Genomic DNA, 27,095 nt, shown 5'->3' with positions numbered 1-27,095 from the left:
ATTCAGTTCTCTTCTACAGCTTATGTATAGTCAAATGCGCACAAAATTATATCAAAATGCTCGTCTTGGTGAGTATTCACGTAAACAGTTATGTCTTAAGTGATCTAAACAGTTGAGAAAGAACATGGACATGTAACAATATACTGGATCCGTGTTCTTAAAGTGACAGCAGCCTAATAAACCTGTGTCCGTATATGTGCTTAATGTTAATCAAACGACAAATAGAAACTCACTGCTCTTGACTGAATAACTTTTTTTGCGTTAATATGAATCAGTATATATTTAATTCATACAGTGAAGACTAAGCAGTGTTTTATTTTTACATTTGATTATTCAATTTCTGTAGTTAAACCTAATGTAGGCTTACCTGAAACCATAAACCCTCTGGTTTACACTGACGTTAAAATTACACTTTTTTTTATGTAATGCTACAGTGACACTGCTGTTCACTTGCGTAATATTATGTAAAAAGCTTGTGGAATGAGTGTCAACCAATTAGAATCAAGAATTCAACAATGTCATGCCATAAATTCTGATTGTTTAAATACAGACAATACAAAATATTTCTGCTGGAAGTTTAAAAGGGCAATAAAGACAATCAAATAAAATCCAAATGTGTCACTCACACTTATTATAGGGCCAACTATAAGGGCAAAATAGTGATAGACAAAATGCTAGACAATTGTTTATAAATTAAAACTACACCCATTTGGTAACCAGATCTTTATGCAGTGCAGTATATGTAATAAACCCTCTTATGTGTTGTGGAAGTATCCAGTGTCCAGTGATCATTTTGTTCTTTGAACTTTTACTGAATCTTTCAGTGGACTGTTTAACAACTGTTCAGCGGCAGAGCCACACACACACTAAACCCTCAAAACACTGTCCCTCATCATTCATGTCATCCCGTTATGTCATACTTGCAGACATACTAATCCTCATTCTATTACATCTCCCCCTTTTGCAAATCTGTTTGTTTGAACTTTGTGACAGCTGTTTCTTTGTGTTGCTTCAAGCATACCTGTAACTTTTAGTCATAACACTTTCCCATATGTGGACCATACAGTCTCAAATGAAGCAGTAGTAACTAGCCCTCTACCGCATAGTGTTGCCATATGGCAACATACTCTTTATGTTCATTTCCTTGCCACCGTCTCTTTATGAGAACATTCTAGTTTTTTTTATTGGTAAGAGAAGACCTTAATTTAGCCAATGATGTGCTTTGGTTAAGTCACATGACATGCAATTTTTTTCTGTGACGCGATATCTGACAGACTGCCATCTCTTGTCGGTAGTTGCTGAAAGCAAACTAAAACGTCAGTAACAAACAAGGACCCGCCCATGTCACATTCACAAAAAAATTGTTAACATCATCTCAGGTAAGGTATGATGACATATTCACCACTCAAAAATGTTTTTATGAAATTAGTTTTTGGTAAATCGAGAAAATGTCTGTGTTGCCATATGGCAACACTGCGCAATAATGGAATGGCATTATTATAATAGGTTAGATAGCTAGCAAAGATCAGCTGCAGTCTGTTAAGCTGTAACAATAAAAACATTAATGCTAGTGATATAATGTTGATTAGTCGTATGTTAAGGACTGCCATGACATTTGTATTATGGATTAAATCAACATCAGAGATCTGCCATCACAGCCATGTATACTGGCCCAGACCTACCACTTTCCTATCATGGTGTCTCAAAAAGGCAGGTGCAAGTGGCTGTAAGTGTATTTTAAGTGTGAAGAGCACCAAATGTGATGTGTACATGTGTCTCACCTTTGGAAAAAAAAAATGCTTTTTGAAGTTTCATACAGAAAAAAGGTGAAATTTAAAGAATATTAAGAATTCTTTCTTTCTTTCTTTCTTTCTTTCTTTCTTTCTTTCTTTCTTTCTTTCTTTCTTTCTTTCTTTCTTTCTTTCTTTCTTTCTTTCTTTCTTTCTTTCTTTCTTTCTTTCTTTCTTTCTTTCTTTCTTTCTTTCTTTCTTTCTTTCTTTCTTATTTATAGATCTAGAGTTTGTGTTGGTCTGCTAATCCTGCCAAAGCCTGGTTCATATCAGGTTGAACATCTTGTGTTTTGTCCAGTGATTTGTCAGCAATCTGTGTAGTTGTCAGTGCGGTCTCTTGCTGTGAGATATTTGCAGATGTTATTGGTGGTTTTTCGTAATGTACCCCCTTGCTCTGTTTTCACCAGATAAGATGGTGGTATGACACTCCACTTTGTCAAAACTGCCTTTGTTAGCCAGGATTTTTGAGTGTCCAATTCGGTAAGGACTTGATCCCCAGGATATAAGAAAGCTAGGGTTTTCACACCTTGACGCTGCTTGTAGTAGTAAGCTTGTTCCTTTTTCTTAGCTGCATCGTTTTTTTTCTGATGACTTTTGTGTTCTGCCATTTAGGTAACAGATTTCTGTCAAGGATGGGTAAGGTTGTTTGAATCTTGCAACCCATCAAGAGTTCTGCTGGACTTGTGGAGTGGATCTGTATGGAGTGCATCTGTACCACATGAGTGCAAGAAGGTGGTCTTTTTGCTTTAGGATCCTTTTAGCTGATTTGGCATGAGCTGCAACTTGCAGGACAGTTCTTTGTCTTGGATTCCTACCACCATTCAGTCTCTAACGTGTTCCTCATGAGTGGATCTGAACAGTGATCGATAGTTCATAACAGGAGCAAATGAAAGATTCCGCTCTCTCCCCCGGACATTGTACGCACGGATAGAAACACCTATAATGAAATACCTATCAATCTTTTTGAAATGTAAAAAATCTTGTTTAATATCACTTGCTGTGTTTGTTTGTTTGCTTGGTTTTTATTGCATTTATGTGATATTTGTATTTTTGTAATTGAGTTTTTGCCATGAAAATAGACTCAGATGCCTACTTCTCAATCTTTTTGAGGACCAGTATGTAGTTCTCCCTCTGCATCAAAGGTGAATGAACTGAAAATATTCTCTGCTTCGCCCCCCAAGGCATAGATAAGGGTGCTTACTTACTTTATCCAGTTTGTCACCGTTCTGTAACGTATAAACCAATTTTTCCAGTCGGTCCATTCCGCCAGTCTCTTGAAGCAAAAGCTTACCTGTGGGTTAAACTTCGCCATCCCGACGATCGGCACTCTGACACCATGCAATAAACCCTTGCATGTTTTGCAGAAGAATCCAATGTCCAGCCTTCTTTGCAGAATCTTTCAGTGAACTGTTTAACAACTGTTCAGCGGCAGAGCCACACACACTAAACACTCAAAACACTGTCCCTCACCATTCACGTCATCCTGTTACGTCATACCTGCAGACATAAGTAATCCTCAGTCTATTATAGTTACACCACCTCAAAACGGTAAAAGTGACACCTCTTTAGGATTTGAAACTGACAAGCTTAAAGGCAAAATTTCAAGCTCCTCCATGCCTGCCATCCTCTGATTTAGCAGTTTGTTGTCAGGAGCGGCTCCACTCCAGTTCATTGGCAGACACTTAATCAGCAGAGAGTGTGTGCAGTATTAATCAGTGTAAATATACAGCGTAAGTAATGGCTGTGTAAGATGCATCTTGTTGTTGATTGTGTGGCGGACAGCAGGAGTGTGTGTGCTGCTGTGCTGTTCAGATGTGTTAATCTCAGTGAAGCCTCACTCTTAACAGTCCCATCAGTACTGAGCGCAGGATCAGCCCAGCTAATCCAGTTAATGTCACATCTAACATCCGTACTCTGTGTGTGTGTGCTTGCTTGCAGGTGTTTGTGTGTGTTTTTTACATTGCCGCAGGATTGTGAAATCTGAAAGTTTAGTGAAAAACTTCGTGTACATATGTTTTTGAAAGAAAAAAATGTATTCACATGGCTTTATTTTACCAGAACATGTCCTGGTCACATTTTTCCTTTCAGGAAAAAAGAAGTGAATAAAAATAATATATATGAATTTTCTTTTAAATTTCCAAAGCATATATTTTTTTTTTATATATTGTTACATAATTTTCATGCTAATTAAACACATTTACTTCTGAAATTCTTATGACCATAATGCAAACAGACAGTTGCTTCAGCAATTTATTTGTAATTTTCCTTACTGTCATGATGATTTTCATTAGTTCTTGATACTGTAATGCAATCATTTATGCTGAAAAAATGAAGACAGCGTATCAAATAGTATTATGATGAATACTTGACATTTTAAATGTGGTGTTCTTTTTTCATCACAAGAATAAAGTTGATTATTATTATTATTATTATTATTTGGCTTTACAATAATGAGGTTTTGGAAATGGTATCTATCTGTCTGTCTGTCGATCTGTCTGTCTGTTTGTTGATCGGTCTGTCTCTGTCGATCTGTCTCTCTGTCAGTCGATCTGTCTGTTTGTTGATCAGTCTGTCTCTGTCTGTCGATCAGTCTGTCTGTCGGTCGATTTTTCGATCAGTCTGTCTGTCAGTCGATCAGTCTGTCGGTCGATCTGCCAATCAGTCTGTCTGTCTGTCAATCTGTCAATCAGTCTGTCTGTCTGTCGGTCGATCTGTCTGTCGGTCTGTCTGTCTGTCAGTCGATCTGTCTGTCTGTTTGTCTGTTTGTTGATCAGTCTGTCTCTGTCTGTCAATCTGTCTGTCTGTCGGTCGGTCGATCAGTCTGTCTGTTGGTCGATTTATCGATCAGTCTGTCTGTCAGTCGATCTGTCTGTATGTCGATCTGTCGATCAGTCTGTGTGTCGATCTGTCGATCAGTCTGTCTGTCAGTCGATCTGTCTGTGTCGATCAGTCTGTCTGTGTGTCGATCTGTCGATCAGTCTGTCTGTGTGTCGATCAGTCTGTCTGACAGTCGATCTGTCTGTGTCGATCAGTCTGTCTGTGTGTCGATCTGTCGATCAGTCTGTCTGTGTCGATCAGTCTGTGTGTCGATCTGTCGATCAGTCTGTCTGTGTGTCGATCTGTCGATCAGTCTGTCTGTGTGTCGATCTGTCGATCAGTCTGTGTCGATCTGTTGATCAGTCTGTCTGTCAGTCGATCTGTCTGTGTGTCGATCTGTCGATCAGTCTGTCTGTGTGTCGATCAGTCTGTGTGTCGATCTGTCGATCAGTCTGTCTGTCAGTCGATCTGTCTGTGTGTCGATCTGTCGATCAGTCTGTCTGTGTGTCGATCTGTCGATCAGTCTGTCTGTCAGTCGATCTGTCTGTGTGTCGATCTGTCGATCAGTCTGTCTGTGTGTCGATCTGTCGATCAGTCTGTGTGTCGATCTGCCGATCAGTCTGTCTGTCAGTCGATCTGTCTGTGTCGATCAGTCTGTCTGTGTGTCGATCTGTCGATCAGTCTGTCTGTGTGTCGATCTGTCGATCAGTCTGTCTGTGTGTCGATCTGTCGATCAGTCTGTCTGTCAGTCGATCTGTCTGTATGTCGATCTGTCGATCAGTCTGTCTGTGTGTCGATCTGTCGATCAGTCTGTCTGTGTGTCGATCTGTCGATCAGTCTGTGTGTCGATCTGTCGATCAGTCTGTCTGTCAGTCGATCTGTCTGTGTCGATCAGTCTGTCTGTGTGTCGATCTGTCGATCAGTCTGTCTGTGTGTCGATCTGTCGATCAGTCTGTCTGTCAGTCGATCTGTCTGTGTCGATCAGTCTGTCTGTGTGTCGATCTGTCGATCAGTCTGTCTGTGTGTCGATCTGTCGATCTGTCTGTCTGTTTGTCTGTTTGTTGATCAGTCTGTCTCTGTCTGTCAATCTGTCTGTCTGTCGATCTGTCTGTGTCGATCAGTCTGTCTGTGTGTCGATCTGTCGATCAGTCTGTCTGTCAGTCGATCTGTCTGTATGTCGATCTGTCGATCAGTCTGTCTGTGTGTCGATCTGTCGATCAGTCTGTCTGTGTGTCGATCTGTCGATCAGTCTGTCTGTGTGTCGATCTGTCGATCAGTCTGTCTGTGTGTCGATCTGTCGATCAGTCTGTCTGTGTGTCGATCTGTCGATCAGTCTGTCTGTGTGTCGATCTGTCGATCAGTCTGTCTCTGTCTGTCGATCTGTCTGTCGGTCAATTTGCCGTTCAGTCTATCTGTCTGTCAATCAGTCTGTCTGTTTGTTGATCAGTCTGTCTCTGTCTGTCGGTCGATCTGTCTGTCGGTCAATTTGCCGATCAGTCTGTCTGTCTGTCAATCAGTCTGTCTGTTTGTTGATCAGTCTGTCTCTGTCTGTTAGTCGATCAGTCTGTCGGTCGATCTGCCGATCAGTCTGTCTGTCTGTCGATCTGTCAATCAGTCTGTCTGTCTGTCGATCTGTCAATCAGTCTGTCTGTCTGTCGGTCGATTTCTCAATCAGTCGATCTGTCGATCAGTCTGTTTGTTTGTCTGTCGGTCAATTTGTCGATCAGTCATTCAGTCTGTTTGTCTGTCGGTCCATCTGCCGATCAGTCTGTCTGTCTGTCTGTCGGTCAATTTGTCGATCAGTCTGTTTGTCTGTCCGTCAATCAGTCTGTCTGTCGGTCTAATGAGTTATGAATATATGAGTTAAATATTAGCAGTTCTTGATAAGTTCACTTTGACCACTAAAAAACATAAATCCCTTTATTCACTTCTGAAATTCAGTATTTGCTATTAAAGTGGCATATAAATGTCTAATTTGTTGCAAGTTAGGTTTGGAGTTACTCTCTACCAATTGTAATTAGCTTACAGTTTTCTCGAATCATCCTTACAATTTGCAAAACTGTCTGTTAATTTCTCGAAATAATTTGTACAAACAGCACAACATATTGGATTACCTGCAAAAGCCTGGAACTTGCTCAGAATCCTTAGTCCATCTCTCAAAAGCAAGTATTTATGTCAATGAACATATCAGTGCCATCAGAATTACAAGTCCTTGTGTCATTGTTCTCGAACAAGATAGTCAAAATACTTAGCCATGTTGTCAATATAACAGTGATGAATATTTCAGATGTAGCCTAAACTATGGCTATGGTTTTTATGACAGTGAACAAATTACTGAAAAATGTCCTTGTGATAAAAAAAAAGGACAAGACTATATATACATACACTGTATATATGTATTCATGTGTATGTGTCTGTATAACGTTCATTTAGCCTACTATACTGTAAGTGTAAAGCAAGTGTAATATGCTACTGTAAGTGTAAAAATGCCACTGTAATATAGCATGCACATTAGTGTGCTGTGCACATTGCTGAAATACATACCTGTTATGTCTACGAAATGCTTGAATGATTGAGGAAAAAGGTTTTTCTCCAAACGTTCGGCTGCACATTTAGACCCACATAAGCCATTGTAAGGTCATGATTGAGACCATAGTTCACAATAGTGGGGCCTCATAGTGGGCCTCATTTCACCAGAAACGTGCCTATGCCCTTTGCCTTATCTACGTCTTCCTCTGTTGCGCTCTGTCTATATATGCTTTTCAGTTGAAGATTGATGACATGCATCTTTGAGCTGTTTTAGAGAACTGGTTGGGTCATTGGTTGATCTAATGCTTTACATTCCCCTGAATACATTAGTGAAATTCAGGATTCACCTGCAAAATTACAGTTTTTCTCAGTCGCTTTGGTACATTTCTCGAATCAAACTCACAATTTGCAAAACAGTAAGTGCATTTCTCAAAACAATTTGTACAAATAGCAAAACACCATGGATAACCTGCAAAAGCCACTCTCTTACTCAAAATCCTTAGTTCATCTCTCAAAAGTAAATATCTGTGTCAATGAACATGTCAGTGCCATCAGAATGACAAGTCCTTGTGTCATTGTGTACGGATAAGACAGTCAAATTATTTAGTCATGTTCTCAAAATAACGTGTACTCTGGAGGGACGTTCTGATGGAAACTATGGCTAAAGTTTTGATGACAATTATTGTCAATTATAAGTTACATCTTAGTGTATGTGTGAGTGTAATTGCAAGAGAATGGAAAAGATTCAAATTTACCCTCTTACTGTTTGTACTGTATTTTATTGACAGAACATGTCATTGAGTCATGTCGTTTTTGAGTCATGTCATGTCGTCAAGATTCACCTGGGAGCAATTTACCAATTCAGGACAGATTTAGAAAAAAGTCTAATGGAAATATAGAAAGTATAGAAATATGCTTGACATATTATGATAACTTGTTCAACCATTTTGCATGTAAAGACTTATGCTATGAGCTTGTGCCTAAATGTTGTGGGGGGTGAGACTATTCAACAGAGACCCAATATAATACATTTTGATCAACATGACATAAGCAACTGATAATGTAGGAAACAACAGAGAATTGTACATAATCATTTGCATGGATGTACCAAAGCATTTGCAACTTGTTCAAAGAAATGAGAAACTGCTTTTTTGATGTGCACAAGTTACACAATGATGTGAGAATTGAACAGGTAGTTTTCAGAATTTCAATTCTGATCTGAGAAATGTACCAAAGCGACTGACAAAAACTGTAATCAATTCATTAATCAATTCAGGACACATTCACAAAAGTCTAATAGAAATGTATAGATAACATACTTGACATTGTGATAACTAGGTCAACCATTTTGCATTTAATGACTTGTGCTATGAACAAATGACTAGATGTTTTGAGGGGTGCGATTATTCAACAGAGAGCCATATAACACATTTTGAGCAACATTACATTAGCAATTGATAATGCAGGAAACAGCAGAGAATTAATCAATTGCCTGAATGTACTAAAGCATTTGCAATTTGTTCAAATGAATGAGAAACTGCTTTTTTGATGTGCACAAGTGACACAATGATGTGAAGATTGAACAGGTAGTTTTGAGAATTTCAATTCTAATCCGAGAAATGTGCCAAAGCGACTGAGAAAAACTGTAATTTAAGAAAAAACTTGGTCAGTGTGGAAGTCTTCATTTAGTTAAATAAACATGTAAGTGTATCCTTAGCATCAGCACCATGTCACCACATAGTGGCTTTTATAATCATATTTAGAATGAGGAAGCACTTGTACTTTAGATTGGAAGACAAGCTTGTTTTTAACAGGCAGGATGTAGTCCATCAGTGTTTAATGAGCAGTGGTAAGAGCTAAGCTAGCTGTTATTGTCAGTATTGTATTCCTGCTCACTGTTGTGGTGGGTTGAGTCTTGTACGATTTAGCTTAGAAAAATTCATATTGTAAGTGTGACCTGTGTGTATGAACAGAAGATTGTCATGTCATGTGTCGCAGTGTGTGAATGTTTGATTGTGAGTGAGAATACACAGCACATCTTATGTATCCTAAATTGATAATTTATGAGTGTCTCCTCTGTAAAGGGAATCAATTTTCCAGACAGTTAAACCCAGTTGTTTAGTCATGGTTGGAAAAGCTGCATACAAATATTAGGTTAGCATATTACCATAATTAAAATCATTATTACTCTAAGCTTTTCTCATCTTTTTAAATTAAGTTTCAGTTACTTTGATGAACAGTATTTTCATGAAGATTTATTTACCCACATGTATCTCCAAACATGTAAGACTTTGTTTTGTGAAATATAAAAAAATGTTGTTTTGAGAAATGTCTTTGTTGTTTTTCATACAAATGGAAGTCAAAGGTCACCAACACTCTTTGGTTATCAACATTCTTCAAAATATCTTTTATGTTCCACATCCTGATATTGAAAAGCTTTCAGAAGCCCTCAGATTTAGATGGTTTGTGGATTAAATATCTGTGCAGACTGCAGATTTGCTTACGTTTTCCTTGAAACTTGGTGAGAATCAAATTTTATGATATTATGATGTTTTTGAATTCTCTGCTTGACGATGGAAACTGAGGAAAGATCCAATGACTGAAACAACTTGCATCTTTGCAAATTTTAGAAGCACACTAGCATATAGATGAATTCAAATATAATAGACCTGGATGAAAAGACACGTGAGGTATTTAACAGTACCAACATGGTTCATATTTTCATCAACATCTAAACAGTATGGACTGTGTTTCCTTTTTTCTGTAAAATTCATTCTTCTTTCAGCATATCAAGACTTCCCATGGGTCGTGTGGAGGAAAACAAGCTGTTTTTAGGTGTTCATCCTTCCCTTACTTCAGCCTGATTCAATTTAGCAGCTCTAACACCTTGTTGTGTTCATGAACCCTTAATGATGTTGCACCACGAGGAATATCTTTTGCATGCTGTTCAGTTTCTAGTAAACAAGCACACAAACTCTCTTCCCTTCCTCCTAATCTGCATCTCACTGACAGCTGGGCTGAATTCAATATCAAGATGAATGTTCCCAGTCATCTCCGGGATCACTCACGCGTCTCTCGCGCCCGTGAATTAAAATCGTGAAAGGTTCTTGTGCAGCTCCTCCGGCCAGACGTGGCTTGCTATAACTGGAGGCTCTTTTTAAAGGTCCACAGTTGCCCAGAAGGCAGTTATGCTTGGATGTCGAGTGCATGTGTGTTTGTGTGGGCGTACTTGTGTATGTGTGCGCGTTTGAGCTGTAACTGTGTGAGTACGTGGGTGTGCACCGTTGCTGTTTGTCTGTGAGCGACTGACTGATTAGCAGAATCGGACTAATGCTCATGTTTTTCCCAGTTAATTGAATCTGTTTTTGAACGGCATCTGCCGGGACAGAGTTTGGTGTCGTACCGGGGTGTTCGGCATGGGTGCGTTTGCTAGGTGCTGAGCCGCTAGCGTGGCATGGATATTTAATGGGCTGTTTAATTATGAAGGGCCAGATCAGTCTCCCTGTGAAGGGACGTGGGTTGCTACATGAGCCTTTCTCTCGTTCTGACCTTTTAAGAGTGCTGGAGAGAGAAAGAGTCAGGGAAACTCCTACTGGGCCTGATCCTTCTCCATCAGGCTGGCCATTATGTAAGCGTGCGCTCAATAGGCCCGGTGAGAGGCTGTTTAACTGAGCTGTTTGGAGATGGCAGTCTGTGCCTCACCTCTGGGTCGATCTTTACCCTGTCACTATAAGCAGACGAGGAACTTCCTGAACGCTTATACTGCATGATAGATGAGAGATAGTCAAAAATATATATATATATATTTTGAACTTTTCAACACAGATAATAATAATAAATGTTTCTTGAGCAGCAAATCAGCATATTAGAATGATTTGTGAAGGATCATGTGACACTGAAGACTGGAGTAATGATGCTGAAAATTCAGCTTTGACATCACAGGAATAAAATGCATTTTAAAATATATTCAAATAGAAAACAGTTCCTAAAATATACACCGGTACTGTATGTTTTAGGAACTGTTATTATATGTAAACAAGTTTAGTTCCTTATTGTGCTGGTTTTGTGGGATTGTATTTCAAAGAATAGAACAGTATTCAAATCTCTTTGCATTCTGTTCATGACAGTGAATCTCAGTGAGTGGATTGTCACCCAGTGCTGTGAAATTTTACAAAACAACAGACTATAAGTGTTTTATTTAAGTTTGTATTATGCTATTTTCTAATTTCTGATCTTTCTTTGTCATCATTTACTCACCATCACCTATATTTCAAACCTCTTTTCCATGCAATTTCTATAAATGGCCATAAAATTGCCATAAAGTTATCGTTTATGTCCATGTCTTGTGCTCTATATTCTATATTAAAGGTGCATTCACTAGATATTTGGCTAGCGTTAGCGTTGTTCTGTTTTGTAGCTACTTTTAAGTACAGTTACCACAGCGTGTTAGATGCAGCACTGCCATCTATCGACGTGGATCAGTGTTATCGTCTTTATATTAGTGGTCTACGTGATAATTAATTCTCTTACCTGTCCAATAAAAAAGAAACAACATGGGCATCACTACTCAGGATTTTCTCTGTCATCAAGTCTTTCCAACTTGTGTACGCAGTTTAGATTCTCCTATTGTTTCTGCTGGTAAAGGACGTCAATAATCATGTTTCATTATCTAATTTTGGCTACTTGCATCACAAAACAACACTATTCGATGCCACTAGCGTATCTACTGGGGCAGAAGCCAATGAGCGTGAGGTTTCTCTTCAATGTTTAGTGAAGCACCGCAGGTCACGTCATTTCAACATGGTGAAATACACTCACAGAGGGTGATCCACATCATACATAATTAAAACACTTTTTATACAAAACTATTGTGTTCAGAAGAATAAATGATGACAGATGTTTTTGGTGAATTGTTCTTTTTAGTTTAGCTTGTGTCTTATAATGCACTTCCTACTTTTGCACTGCAGGATGTGAAGAGATAAGTGGTGTTGACCGATCTCAAGTGCTGATCATAGTCTGCACATCACAATTCTGAGCACTAAAAAGAGAGGCAAAAAAGGACGTGTTTGCCAAAAGCCAAAAATTCTATCATCTGTTTTTGTCTGCTTTAGGCTCAGATACACAGGATCCAGCACTCCTTTTTGAAGCAGTTCCATACACTTCTGAAAAGGAAAAGTTTATAGATCAAATTCAGAAATCTATTTACTATTAAAGTGTTTGAATTGAAGGTGTTCTCGGAATGGCAGCTCAAGATCTTTCTGTTGTAAATGGCAACAGTTTATGTTATTACTTAAAGGATTAGTTCACTTCAAAATGAAAATTAGCCCAAGCTTTACTCACCCTCAAGCCATCCTAAGTGTATATGACTTTCTTCTATCGGATGAACACAATCTGTGAAATATAAATAAATATCCTGATGCATCCGAGCTTTACAATGGCAGTAAGCATTACCAAACGAGTATGAGCTGAAGAAAGTGTTTCCATCCACATCCATCCATCATAAACATACTCCACACGTCTCCGGGGGGTTAATAAAGTCCTTCTGAAGCAAAGTGATGCATTTGTGTAAAAAAAAAAAAAAAAATCCATATTTAACAAATTATGAAGTAAAATATCTAGCTTCCGCCAGACCGCCTTCTGTATTAAAATCACACACACAAAAAAAGTACTAGTGTCGTGTCAGTTCTGTAAGTTGAATAGGGAAGGCGTAGGATGTAGAGTAAGCTTTTTGAACTGCGAGAGTTTTACACTTTCTTCGTAAGTTGAATACGGAAGGTGGTCTGGCGGAAGCTAGACATTTTTAGAAATTTCACTTTCTTTAGCTCATACTTGTTTGGTAACACTTACTGCCATTATAAAGCTTGGATGTGTCAGGATATTTATGAATATTTCTCCGATTGTTAAAGTCATATACACCTGGGATGGCTTGAGGGTGAGTAAAACTTGGAGTAATTTTCATTTGAAAGTGAACTAATCCTTTAAATTCCCTAAAAACTTCGCCTTCTAACTGATTTTGTTAATAATATTCTGAGCTGTACAAACATTGTTATTACCATTATCTATGTGGATATGTTTGTGAATATATTTATATATAGTTGTTATATAGAGAGAGTATAGAGAGTTGAAGGACCAGATGACTAGCATTCATAAAGGATTAAAAATTAAAATGTAATTACATTTGGTAATATGCTGCAATTTCACTATCCAAGCCTAACTATTGTGTGTGTATGTATATATATATATATATATATATATATATATATATATATATATATATATATATATATATATATATATATATATATATATATATATATATATATATATATATATACACACACACAATAGTTTGGCTTGGACAGTGAAACCTTGTTGAGAATTGCTTGTGGTTTCGGCCAACCCAACACTTCATCAGCAACCATAACTCCTTCCAGGACAGCCAGGAACCTTGAAGTTGTGATTGATGATCAGTTCATCTTCACAGACCGTATAGATAGAAATGCCTTGTCCAGCAGATAACTTGCCTTGTGCAATATTAGGAAGATCAGGCTAAACACTTTTTATAATACGAGGCTCTCGCTTTTGAGGCGGAAATAATAGAAATAGGCAAACAGCAGAATAGATAGAGATATTATTTTTGACATGGAAAAAACTACATGGAAAATAATCACACTGGCTGACCTCCTCCGCCATGTTGCCATCAAATAAAACAGTTGTCATGCCCTGCCTCCGGGTTCTTCTGATTGGTCCACTGTTTTGGAATTGACATTGATGAGCAGCACTGCGTGTAAAAGTTTTTTTTTATACTTAAAACAGCATCTTAAAAATGCGGTGCTTATGTGCGATGCACTGCAAAAGATGCAAGCGTAGTGGTGATGCATGTCCTTCTAGAGCGTGTTTACATAGAAAAACAATGGAAAAGTAGCGCATTGGAATAGAAAAACATGGCCCCTTAGCAGGAAAAATGGGCAAGTGTAAGGATTTGAGGGAGTTTGTCAAGGGTCAAATTGTGAAGGGTCAGAAGGGGCATCTCCAAAACTGCAGCTCTTGTGGGGTGTTCCTGGTCTGCAGTGGTCAGTGTCTATCAAAAGTGGTCCAATGAAGGAGAGTGGTGAACCGGCGACAGGGTCATGGGCGGCCAAGGTTCATTGATGCACGTGGGGAGCGAAGGCTGACCCGTGTGGTCTGATCCAACAGATGAGCTACTGTAGATCAAACTGCTCAAGAAGTTCTGAAAGGTGTCAGAATACACAGTGCATCACAGTTTGTTGTGTATGGGGCTACATAGATGCAGACCAGTCAGGGTGCCCATGTTGACCCACTGAAAGCACCAACAGTAGTGGGCACGTGAGCATCAGAAGTGGACCATGGAGCAATGGAAGAAGGTGGCCTGGTCTGATGAATCATGTTTTCTTTTACATCACCAGGATGGTCAGGTGTGTGTGCTTCACTTACCTGGGGAACACATGGCACCAGGATGCACTATGGGAAGAAGGCAAGTCTGCAAAGGCAGTGTGATGCTTTGGGCAATGTTCTGCTGGGAAACCTTGGGTCCTGCCATCCATGTGGATGTTACTTTGACACGTACCTCCTACCTAAGCACTGTTGCAGACCACGTACACCCTTTCATGGAAACGGTATTCCCTGGTGGCTGTGGCCTCTTTCAGCAGGATAATGCTCCCTGTCACAAAACAAATGGTTCAGGAATGGTTTGAGGAGCATAACAATGAGTTTGAGGTGTTGACTTGGCCTCCAAATTCCACAGATCTCAATCCAATCGAGCATCTGTGGGATGCACTGAACAAACAAGTCCGATCCATGGAGGCCCCACCTAGTAACTTACAGGATTTAAAGGATCTGCTGCTAACATCTTGGTGCCAGATACCACAGCACACCTTCAGGGATCTAGTGGAGTCCATGCCTTGATTGGTCAGTGCTGTTTTGGCAGCAAAATGGAGACTAACACAATATTAGGAAGGTGGTCATAATGTTATGCCTGATTGGTGTATACTGTGCTAGACTAAGTGGGACTTGCCACAGCACTTACATATTGTTGCCTTAATTGCTTCTATTGTTCTCCATATTTGTAAGTCACTTTGGATAAAAGCATCTGCTGAACGATTAAATTTAAATGTAATTCTAAATGTCTTTTCAAAGATCTGCAAAATTGCTATTCAAGGGACTGATGAAGGACTTGTAGCACCGTGATTTATTTAACTGCAAAAATATTACAGTTAATCCAGATATAGTGCTATGTCACCCAGTTCACAATACAAAAAGATTTAAATGTTCTCAGTTCTTAAAAGAATTAGAAGTAACATTTTTTTTAAATATAGGTGCCGCCTGAATGTTCAGCTCATAGGTGGTATTTGGCCTGGCTTAGATCACAATGATGAAAAGAGCAAACTTTACTGAATCATATGCTTCAGTTCTCTTCCAAATTTCTGGTTTTGTGCCTTTATCTCTCTTTTTCTCACTGGAGTATTTAGAGTGTGTGGGTGACAGTGGCTGTTCAGCCTGTCTAAAGTTTGGCTGTTGTGTTTTGGCTGGAGCTGCTATTCTTAAAGTGCAGAACGCAGATTTCTAAAGAGATTACTGTGAACGTGAGTGACTTCCTGTGAGAAAATGGCTTTAATCTGCACAAATCTGATAGGATCAGAAATAACACTGTGTGAATAGGAGCATTAACCAGAAGCAGGAAGGAAGATGCCCCTACGATGACCTGAATATGTCCTGATGCAGAGGTGCCAGGGGCATTAGTGATGTGAACAGAGGGGCATTGTACATACAGTCCTGCACAGCGCATCATTTGCATAGTAGCTGCAGCTCCTATAGCTCTGATGCTGCAGTCATAGGTTGTTGAAGACTATCATGCAGCTGACAGCGTAGTTTGTACAGTACTGTCTATAAAAATATATGTAGTTGGCAGTTATAAGCATTCCACACAGCATACACCCACATATATTATACAGAATATCAAAAGACAGTCACTGAATTAAACATATATTTATTTTTAGATATAACAACCAACACTCAAATAAAAACATGTAAATTGCACATATGGCAGGTTTTGCAGTAACTTCAAAATGTAATTGTAAAATTATTTTTTAATCATTTTTGTACTCCAGATCATTCATGAAATATTATCATTTACACAGTTACTGTCATATCTTGTTGTCATGACAACTACATTTAAACATATATTAAATAATTAAGACATTATTTATTAACAGGTAAAGCAAATTAATATAAGCTAATATAGTGCATATATTTAGTGAAATGCTCCCTTCTGGAGTTAATTTCTCTAGAACAATGGTTCCCAAACCTGTCCTGGAGGACCCCCAGCCCTGCACATTTTGTATGTCTCTCTCATCTAACACACCTGATTCGACTCCTCAGACTGCGAGACCTGAAGTTGGTGTGTCAGATAAGGGCACCATACAAAATATGCAGTGCTGGGGATCCTTCAGGACAGGTTTGGGAACCACTGCTCTAGAGAACTAACATGCTGTAGACGCTAAATTACTTGCCTGAGGTAAATGTAATGCTACGTGAGATATTATTCTTAAGCTGTTTTATTGATGTCTTTCTGCAGTTGAAACACTGGTTGAGCTTTTACACATCTATGCATAGATCATCTCTTCTTCTGCGCCTTTTCCGGTTGTAGTGGTTAGCAAACAGCATTGCATTACCACGTGCACCCCCTTCTGGATTGGAGTATCGATTGCCTCTGACCAACAGTATTCATCATCTGACTGTACGCACTAAACCGTGACGTCCATACCGTGATAGTTTGGGACTAATATATGTATATATACACACTACCGTTCAAGTTTGGGGTCAGTAAGATTTTTTTATGTTTTAAAAGAAGTATCTTCTGCTCACCAAGCCTGCATTTATTTGATTAAAAATACAAACAAAAACAGTAATATTGTGAAATATTATTCCAAATTAAAACAGCTGTTTTCTATGTCAATATACAGTAAAGTGTAATTTATTCCTGTGATCAAAGATGAATTTCCAGCATCGTTACTCCAGTCTTCAGTGTCACATGATCCTTCAGAAATCATTCTAATATGATGATTTGATGCTCAAGAAACATTTATTTTCAATGTTGAAAACAGTTATTTACATTTTTATTTCATGATACTATGATGAATAGAAAGTTCAAAAGAACAGCATTTGTCTGAAATCTAAATCTTTTGTAACATTAAACACTACCGTTCAAAAGTTTGGGGTCTGTAAGAATTTTATTTTTGGGGGATAGAAATAAAATTAATCAATACTTTTATTCATCAAGGATGAGTTAAACTGATCAAAAGTTACAGTAAAGACAATTATAATGTTAGAAAATATTCTATTTTAAATAAATGCTGAACTTTCTATTCATCGAAGAATTTTGAAAAAAAAAAAGTGTACACAACTGTTTTCAACATTGATAATAATAATGAATGTTTCTTGAGCATCAAATCAAAAACTTCCGTCAAAACGTCATCCAGTTTTGCTGGTTAAGCTAGTTAAGGCTATTTTTGTTTATCATACAATTTTGTTGTAGCAGTTGAAAAGATGTGTGCTTGTGCTTAATGTGCTTTTGAAAACTTGAGAGAATGAACATGAATGACATTTCCAAAACTGTAACATAACCAATGCTCACTGACGTTTATGGGGAGAGAATTGCTGACATCTACAATGCTGACATCATAAGTGATTTAAATTATAAATAAAATGATTTTTTTTTTTTTTTTTGGCAAGTATCACGTGTGAGTTAATTGGCAAGTATTTTAATTCAAACAGAAATGCCTGCATTCTGTGTGTGCTGCAATAAAAATAGAAACTGCCGTGATGTGTGGCAATAGACAGAGCAGTATTTTAAATGCCCATAAAACACACACATCTCTTTTGTTTCAATGGTGGCGAGCACCCAAATTGGGAATCAATTCAAATACTAAGACTTACGTAATAATAATAATAATAACAGCAATAAACAAGCACTCATGGTGTGCAAGTACCACTTTTTGTCTAATGGTTGTAGTTAGGCCTTATGCAGTGTTACACTGTGATACGATTGTCATGGCTGTATGTATGTGAGCGGGTTCAGGTCGGGTCTTAGAGCATAACATGAAATCAAACAGGATCCCTGTCACTGCAGATAAATGTCTGTCAGTGCCATGTGCTCTGATTCTCACCGTTTATCTCATCTGTCTGTCTCTCTCTCCTTCCTTCTTTCAGTCTGCTGCTTTGTGGTGCACAAGCGTTGCCATGAATTCGTCACCTTCTCCTGCCCCGGAGCAGATAAGGGTCCTGCATCAGATGTGAGTACAAAAATCTCTTCTTTCCCCATCCTTCCTCCTTTATTTTTCCATCCCTCCTCTCTTTGTCTCTCCTTTTCAATCTGTGCCTGTCTATCTCTCAATCCCACTTGAGAGAACAGAGAAAGGAGGTGGGCAAAAGTTGTCGTCCTCTGCCAAATCTAATCAGACGTACTGTCACGGAGGAAGTGTGTGAGACAGCTGCAGTGACGATAACCCGCTCCGTTTCAGATTTCCTCCTGGAGTCGTTGTCTTCGCTCACTTTGTCTCGGGCCTCTGAGTTATACAACCATTTAAATCAACAAATTACCCGGTCTATAGTGACAGCTACAGGAAGCGCGTCCACACAGGGGACCAGAGCTCTTTTTTGTTAGTGTGGATGAGAGTGAACGTAGAATGCCAGCTCAATCACATCATTACAGTTACTACACACGAACAGGAGGAAGAATGAATGGCGCTGTGCAGTTACGGGAAATGGCTTTGCTCTTTGAATCGGTGTAATTATGAAAAATACATTTCTGCTTCGCTCTCTGCCACTTTTTGATTCTCCGTCTGTCTAAACCAGCGTTTTTCACCAAAATAAATTCCATAGCAAGCAATCGTTTTTACTGAAGCATATGGAAATATATTTTTCCCTCTATAGGCATTTAAAAAAACTTCAGTAAAACCATAAACGAGACCATTTGCTCCAGCATGATTCATGTATGTTTTTAAGTAAAAAAGTAGTTGAAAATCTGCAAAAAGTACAAACTGCATTTTATGTGTATTTTATACGTGTGTGAATACAATCCATGCATGCATCCACCATTATTGGCATTGTCATATGAGTTGTGGAGTCAGGTGAGTCTCTATTCTCTGCCATTTGCACATAAGATGACATTTTTGTGTATTTAGATTGGGCTTCAGCCTTCATTTATGATATATTGAACGCCCTGCCTTGAGATTAGATGCCGTATTCTTCACCCTGCAGACTCTTTTACTTTAAATGTGAAAGTCCCAGTGCTGTGCGTCTGACAGCCCTCTCATTGCCCTTCTCTCAGTCAGACGTACCTTCAGCTCTCAGAGGAGCATCCTTCAAGTCCTGGGTCGGCTCCCTTGCCTAGAATACCGTCATATTTACACAGTACACCCAGCAGGGCCAGGCGATATGACATGGCTGGCAGACACTCGACAAAGGGATTCAGAGTGATCTAAAATGGAGAATGTTGGTGGGATGTCGTTAGCACATTTCCACACCTCAATCCACATTAGTGATCTGGCTCTGTCCCACCACTTCTCTAAGAAGCCTCGCCATTCATCTCATTCATGCAGATGAAACGCACACTTTCATCCTCCTCCAGAGCCGTGGCAAAGAGGTTCATGCTTAATTTTATTTTCACGCTTGTTCTCCACCAGTCTAGAAGTGCTGCCAGAACCACGTGCGCTCTGGACGTCAGCGTGCCAGTAAACTAGACGCGATATCTATTTGATGAAGCCTTGGCCTTGTGACATTGTCATTAGTTTTTTCTTGTGTAAATCTGCTAGCTAGTCTCAGAAGAGCCACTAAAGGGGATTATAGGTATAAATATAGTCAATGTCAAAGACAGCCAAGCAAGGCGGACTCAAAGATGTTTTCGAAGGGGCTCGTTTTAGGCTTCAATTATAGAAGTGGGCTAATTAGACGTTCACCAAGGGATTTCTGTACCGGTAGTCTCATTAAACTCTCATTCACGTTATAAGAGCTCTGTATCGTATTGAAACCCAACTCTGATTGCAGTTGTGCAATAAAAACCAGACCGCTGGTTTTTACTGCAGACTTCAGGTGGGTTCACGGACATGTGAGCGACAACTTGTTTTTTGCTTGCTTGTTTTATTCTGATTTCTGTGTTTTGTATTAAAAGGAGTTTGTCAGACGAGACAAGGACTGTTGGCTCTGATCAGTAAGGGTTTTATAAAGCAGAAGTGTCTTTAGCACATTCACTCAAGGGTGTTTTACGCCCACTGGTTTCTTGGGATACCTAAAATATCTCCTTTTATATCTCACCCCCTCACTCTCATGTTGGATCAGTTCACTTTCTTAATAATAAATTAATTGGTGATATATCAGCATTGCTGTCGGCAGACTCTGTTGCACATAAGACATTATAAGGCCCTGTTTACACATGGTTAAGGTGGTTTTGGTCAATCGGATCACAAGAAGATCAAGTAAGACACATTCACGTTTACACCTGGTGTTTTAATCCGTCTCTTTTGTCCACTTTCAACCACTTCTGTCCTGATTTCCTTGAAGGAAGGGTAATTGTATGGGTTTTTTTCAGATCTTTTGATCTAATGGAAGAAATAAGTTTAAATCCCGCCTGGCTAGCGCGCTTCCCATAATGTTTATGCATTAGGTCAGTAGGTGGAGAGTAGGCAGTCTTTTGTGGCTGTTCGAGCACATTTGACCACATGACATGCATTTACACTAAATCGATATGGTCGAATGCAACTAGCTCTGGAAGTGGTTGAAAGTGGACAAGCTCAAAATGTTTTAGACCCCATTCACACCTGTATTTAGTGTTGTTCACTTGTGTTTGGATTGATAAAAATGCTTCTTAACACCAGGTGTAAACAGGGCCTAAGACAGAGAGAAAGAGTTTCCCAGTTCTTCCTCTCAGCTCTGGTGATTGTCATCTCTTAAAAATGCTACAGACAGAGAGACACAGCTCCACTGGAATAATTGGCTACAACAGACAAGCCAATTGTTCCAATGCTGTCGTTCACTGCAAAAGCAGTGCAAAAGCTTGTTACCTGTATTGCTACCTTTCTGGCATGAGAAACAGAGGATCTCTCTCTCTCTCGTTCTCATATATTCTCTTTCTCTGAAAGAAGATCCAGACTTCTTTCTCCTAGAGAAAAAAACAGGCGCCCAATGTTTTTTTAATTTTTTTATAATGTATTAATTTTTTTAAACATAATTGAAGTCACCCTCTCATGTTTACGTCTGCCCTGCCCATCAGCTGCGTCCATCTTTTGGATGTTTTAGGAACTGAATGTCTTTTCCAACTTGACAACCGTATACATACAAAGAATTGTTCTTTACACAGAATCTGAGCCAGTGTAATGGACTATAATTTTGTTTGCATCCCTTTGACATTGAATGTAGTTTGGCCTTGCACGTATCCAGTCCATTTTTTCCTAATTAGTAATATCTGAGAGGTAAATTTGGTGAAAGGGAGCTCCTCACATGCAATCATATAAGTGAAATCTACAGATTATATTATCTGCATCTTTGTATCCGTGCTCACGGACAGTCTGATCGATCAGTTATAAACAGAACACTTTTTAATTGCAAGGTGATTGTATTATTATCACTGAAAATTGTATCATACTTTGTCTACTTTTTAAACAGCATTATGGTAAAAATGGAACTCTATGGTAACAGCTTTTGTACTTGTACGAAAATGGTGTTTTTCTTTGGGGGTTTGGGAGGAACTGACAGAGCGGCAGTTTCTTTCATTTTTTTCTCCTCTGTTTGGCCTAAAACACTGTCTTCATGGTCATCCAGTTTTAAATATTGACTACAAACACAGAGGTTTTGCATTGTTTCCATATTTATGAATCTTTGCATCTTTTAGCCACTGCCTATAACACGCTGGATACTTCACTGGAAACTAAAGTAACTCACTCACTCATGTTAAACGTTTACTCTTTGAATTCTTGCACCTGGGAACAATACATGTCGACACAAACTAAAAGTTTGCTAAGAAGTAGTACCTACTAAAGCAAGGCGGTATTTGACTCTGGTCGAGCGTATCCATAGCAGACTGGTGGGAGTGGCCTTGGACAGCAACATACCGAGTGTATTGCGGGTATTAATGTTTTCCTACCTATTTGGTAAAAGGGAAGACAACAGCCTGTTTTCGCTTGTCAGGTATCACCGTTTTGAATTATTTATTTATTTTTAATTATTTTATTTATTATATTACCTTTCTACTGCATAGTCATTGAAGTTTTATGTAATATTGTGCATATTTTTAGCAAAATGCTCCGCTTTATAGTTTTTTTTTTCTAGCTGAGTAATGAGATTAGTCCTTGAATGACTTTTCTGAGGTAAATGTAACGTTATGTGACATTGTTTACATGGTGACATCTTTCTGTGGTTGAAACGCTGATTGAGCGATCGCATGAGACATTTCTCTAAGTTGTACTGTATCTTTCAACTTTTCTTTTGATGTTTATTCATGTTTATTTGGTGGTATAACTAGTAGTAAATAGGAAGAGATGATCACGTGCCACTTGGCCTTTGTCACTACAGCGAATAGTCACAATATGTTAAAGAGCCACAAAACCACATTTATTGATTGTATTTTGTAATAAAACAGACAGAATTTCAAAGTTGAGACTTTATTACAAGTAGCAAATGTATTAAAAGTAACATATTAAAAGTAACAAAGCTTATTGCAATTGTTGGATGGCAGGTGCACTACAAATAATGTGAAGTTCACGCATTAACAGAAAACAGCATAGACTACGCCACGCTTTCCGTAGCTGTCCACGCGCTGGCCGCGTGACATAATTCTCAGCATCAGGAGGTACAACAGTGCATGTGCGAGTGACTTGAGCACTTGGAAACAAAGTCCACTAGATAGTATGCATGCGCTGAACGCGTCTTTCCGACCAAAGGAGTATACTTTGAAAGGCTTACTTACTCAACTGTGTGGGAGACAGAGCAGAACACAGAAAATGAAGTATACCTGGGCCTTAGAAGATCTTGAGATTTTAAGAATCCATATCAGTGTTTATTAAAAACGAGAATTGTTAACGATATTGTTAGCGTCCACACAGCTGACATGTTTACTTTTAGTTTATCCATGTTATATGTACGAAATAGACACTGCATTTCTGCACTTTTACTTGGGTGTGCATTCATTGACACAGAAAGATGATCCTCCGTGTCTCTGTCATTGTCTATCTCATGCTGGAGCCTGCTTGTTTTATTAGCAGATATGCCGTCAGCGTGTTCGACAGAGATGAGGACTGTTTGAAAAAGTCTGATATATTTTGTTCTAACAAACTGATCCTCGCTTTCCCCATGTGTATTTTGGCTGTCAAACGTTTTTCCACTGAAACTTTGATGTGCATCATCTCTTTTTATTACATCAACAACACAATAAAATGTGTGATAGGTTACTCATCACAGAACACGCAGGTAAAAAGGCATTAAATAAATTTATTCTGTCACCAGTGGCAACCTCAGCAAAAATATCACTCATAAATTAATATGCGACCGTTTTAGGTGCAGTCTGGAGCCCTATATACAGTATACAGTGTGGCACATACATATTGACACACAAATTCATGGATGGTTATGGAACTGATAAGGAAATATTGTGGGTCGATTAAAAATGTTTTTAGAAACACAAAGAGACCCCCTTAGGCTCCCTTTTCAGCTTAACCCTTTCTAGTAATTTCCACGGCATCTCCCACTCCCCACTGTCATTATTTGAAATCCCGCTGGGATAGTCATGGATGCGCCCACATGCTCTGCCAGAAGTGGGTGATGTCTATAAATACCCCTCTCACACTGGTTGCATGCTCCCATGGGGCACTGGTTTAATAAGGCCAGGCAGGCATTTGCATAAACACGTTTCCTGCACCAGTCACACTTTTCTCTGATTGGGTGATTTACCTTTCATGCTTGTAGGCATAGAGGTATAAAGAGAGAAGCAGTGTATTGACATGTATGCTGTTTGTGTGGATGTGCTGTTCTCTGTGTGAATATGCTCCAGTGCAAGCCATTGTGCAGTTATTTAAAGAGCAGTTTCAAGGAGAAACCAAACGTCACTCTGTTGCTGAGCAGTACGGCTGTTTGCTTGTCACAAAGCATTAAGAAGGAAAAATGGCAGGACTGATCAGAATTGAGGTTGTTTGTGTGTGAGAAAAATAGGATTGCCCAGACTGCTGATTCGTTTGCCAAACAACAACAAACAATAAACACATTTGACAGTATTTCGACAGACAATTCATGCAACAGTATATGCCACTATACTATATGTAATGTGTGTATATGTATATATATATATATATATATATATATATATATATATATATATATATATATATATATTTTTTTTTTTTTTTTTAAGGCTGCATGATTTATCACACAGTACGAAAAATAACATTGAACTTAAACGCAATTATCGCTTAAACGTGATTCTTAGTGTGATTATGAAATCACAAAGGCTGCGTTTTTTTTTTTATTATTATTTATTTATTTATTTTATGCCCAGCTTGTCAATGAAGTATGGCTCCAATTGCTAATCCATCTGAAAGCACCTTGAGTTTGAGTCACTTATAATGTACATTTGAAAAAGCAACACGCATAAAACATCTTTCTAGACATGAGAAGCATTTATTAACATCTTGTCCAACAAAAGACAACATTTAATAACATGTTTTTACTCAAAACTCACTTCATAACAACAGTTGAGCATCATTCTGTGAGATGATGTGGCTTCTTACACAGAATTTGGCAGTCGTGTGTTTATTAGTCATGTTTAATCAATCAAAGCATTTCAATTATCTGTTTATTAAGCTACAGCGATATGACGCATGTTATCTTCTTCTGAGGCAGGGCATATTTAGAGTTTCTGCGAGAGAGCGCCCTCTGGCTTTCAGATGGAGAAGCATTTACTACTGATCACAGAGCCGTACAGCTCTGACAAGCTGCGCATAAAATAATCGCAGCCTTTGCCAAATCACATGTGGTTTAATCGCGATAAATAGGACAGCCCTAATATATAAATATATATTAACCCCCTCTAGTTTTAGTGCCATTTACTGCACGATCCACCATAACATTTAAATTGTGGTCATGACAGTTTCTGGCAGCAAACCACAGAAATTGTGCTTTGCATAACTCAGTGCTACTGACACTGGTAAAAACGCTTCCCACAACCCCCTTCTCTGACATGAGCATAATCTACAGCTGCTACTAAAGAAAAACATGTCTCATAATAGTGCATAGTTTGAGAAAAGAGGAAATGGAAGGGTGCTTGTGTGTGTCTTTACATAGAAATGTTCAGCTTTCTCAAGTGTGTTTTTTTTTTCTTCAGCCAGACGCGACAACCGCCGTGAACTCTTGCTGTGGCAGGTACCAGCCTGTTGCTGGGCGATGGGCTTTGGCCATCACCATGGGAACCCTCTGAAGGCCACCGGGTGGGAGGGCTCTATTGCAATGCATTTCTATTGCATCTCCTCTCCCTCCCCTGTCTTTCCATTTGAACTCTTTGGTACAGAACTGCCTGCACCTTTTTATTTAGTACTGATTTTTCGATGACTCAGTGCGATGCGTGCTGTGTGATAGAAGCATGGAAGTGGGAGGATTGTGCATGCATTCTATCTGAAAAGAATCTTTGTTGCATTGTCATAGAAAAAAACAGCAGCATTTTCCTCTATGACAGACATAATGGCATTTGTACGCAGTGTGCGCTAGCTTAGGTGAGATAATTATGAAGTATTAAGGTCATTTTGCATGACTCGCATCAACATTGCTTAGTGCATTAGACTCTATGGAGCGTGGTATCATCGGCTGCTGTGGTATCTTGGGCATTGTGATGTACTGCTAAAAGTTCAAACTATTTAACTTTGACCTTTTCAAGAGCAGCAAAAAGGATTATCAAACAATTTGACATAACATATTTGACAGGTTCAACTTTACAGTTTGTGATTGTCACTTGATTTTGTTTTTCAGAGGACACAAGCAATGAATAAAATTAATGAAAAATCTACAAATATTAAGGAATTATAAAATTCTGATTTTTACCCTGCTGAAAAAATTGCCCTAAGCTGATATGATGCTGCTTTTCAGGGAGCACTTTTCATCTTTCTTTTTCAGTTCTTCTTTTACAATTTGACCAGGCTGAGAGACTAGATTAAACCAGCTAAAGGCTGTGACACACCAAACCGACATTGAAGAACTAGCGTCGACTAGTTTCTCTTGAAAACACATTCTCTGCCTGTGTAAGAGGAAATAACTCTCCATACCAGCAGGTGGCAGTAATCTATATTTGTTTTTCAAAAAGGGGAAATTAATCTAGGACTGAAGATATAAGAACCGTAATCAAAGCAATGCTTGATTACCATTTTGAATATAATCGATTAATTGGTCTTCTCTTTCATTTCATTCATTCGTCACTTTCATTCCAGTCAGCCATGTAGTTATGAAAATATTTACATATTGGAAAGTTCAGGCAAGATGATCTAAGATTATAAAAGCTTTCTGTGTGTTCCCTTGTTTACTTGTTTTCACTCTTCTTTTTGTGCCTTGGTTATCTGAGCTGAACAGCCAATCAGAGTGATCTCTCTCCCGACTGCCCGACGTCGATTAAGCATGCTCAATATGCCTAAATGCCACCAACGGGGTCTGACAAAAGGCAAAAGTAAGGAACGCCACCTAAACTGAGCTGACAGATGCTCAACGATGTCTCATGGCCTTAAGACCAGGAAATCAGCAGGCCAGGCCTGGAAAAGTCATTGAAATCAAATCGTAAATGTCACAGAGAAGTCATTGATTTTGGTAGTGCATGTAAAAATGTACTGAATTTCACTGCATACAAAAAGAGACAAACAACATGTTAAAGCACTGACTTGTGAAAGGGCTTTTAGTGATAGTCTCTTGCGGGGGGTT

General features: G+C 38.8%; 1 protein-coding gene across 5 annotated transcripts in view; it reads left to right on the top strand.

Annotated features, from left to right (window-relative positions):
- Positions 1-27,095, top strand: part of prkcbb (protein kinase C, beta b) — a 167,745-nt gene that overhangs the window by 23,264 nt on the left and 117,386 nt on the right. For 3 of the 5 annotated variants that reach the window (XM_067382262.1, XM_067382258.1, XM_067382259.1), the window contains exon 3: positions 18,366-18,448. The exons of 1 other annotated variant lie outside the window; for it this stretch is intronic. In XM_067382262.1, the coding sequence (XP_067238363.1) occupies positions 18,366-18,448 (83 nt within the window). Of the gene's footprint in view, positions 1-2,437; positions 2,761-18,365; positions 18,449-27,095 lie in introns of those variants that run through there. One more of the 5 variants, XM_067382260.1, reaches the window with a different exon arrangement.

Source organism: Chanodichthys erythropterus, chromosome 3 (assembly GCF_024489055.1).
Source record: "Chanodichthys erythropterus isolate Z2021 chromosome 3, ASM2448905v1, whole genome shotgun sequence".
NCBI classification, from domain to species: domain Eukaryota; kingdom Metazoa; phylum Chordata; class Actinopteri; order Cypriniformes; family Xenocyprididae; genus Chanodichthys; species Chanodichthys erythropterus.
Note: the sequence above shows the minus strand (reverse complement) of the source record. Positions and strands in the feature narration are given on the sequence as shown.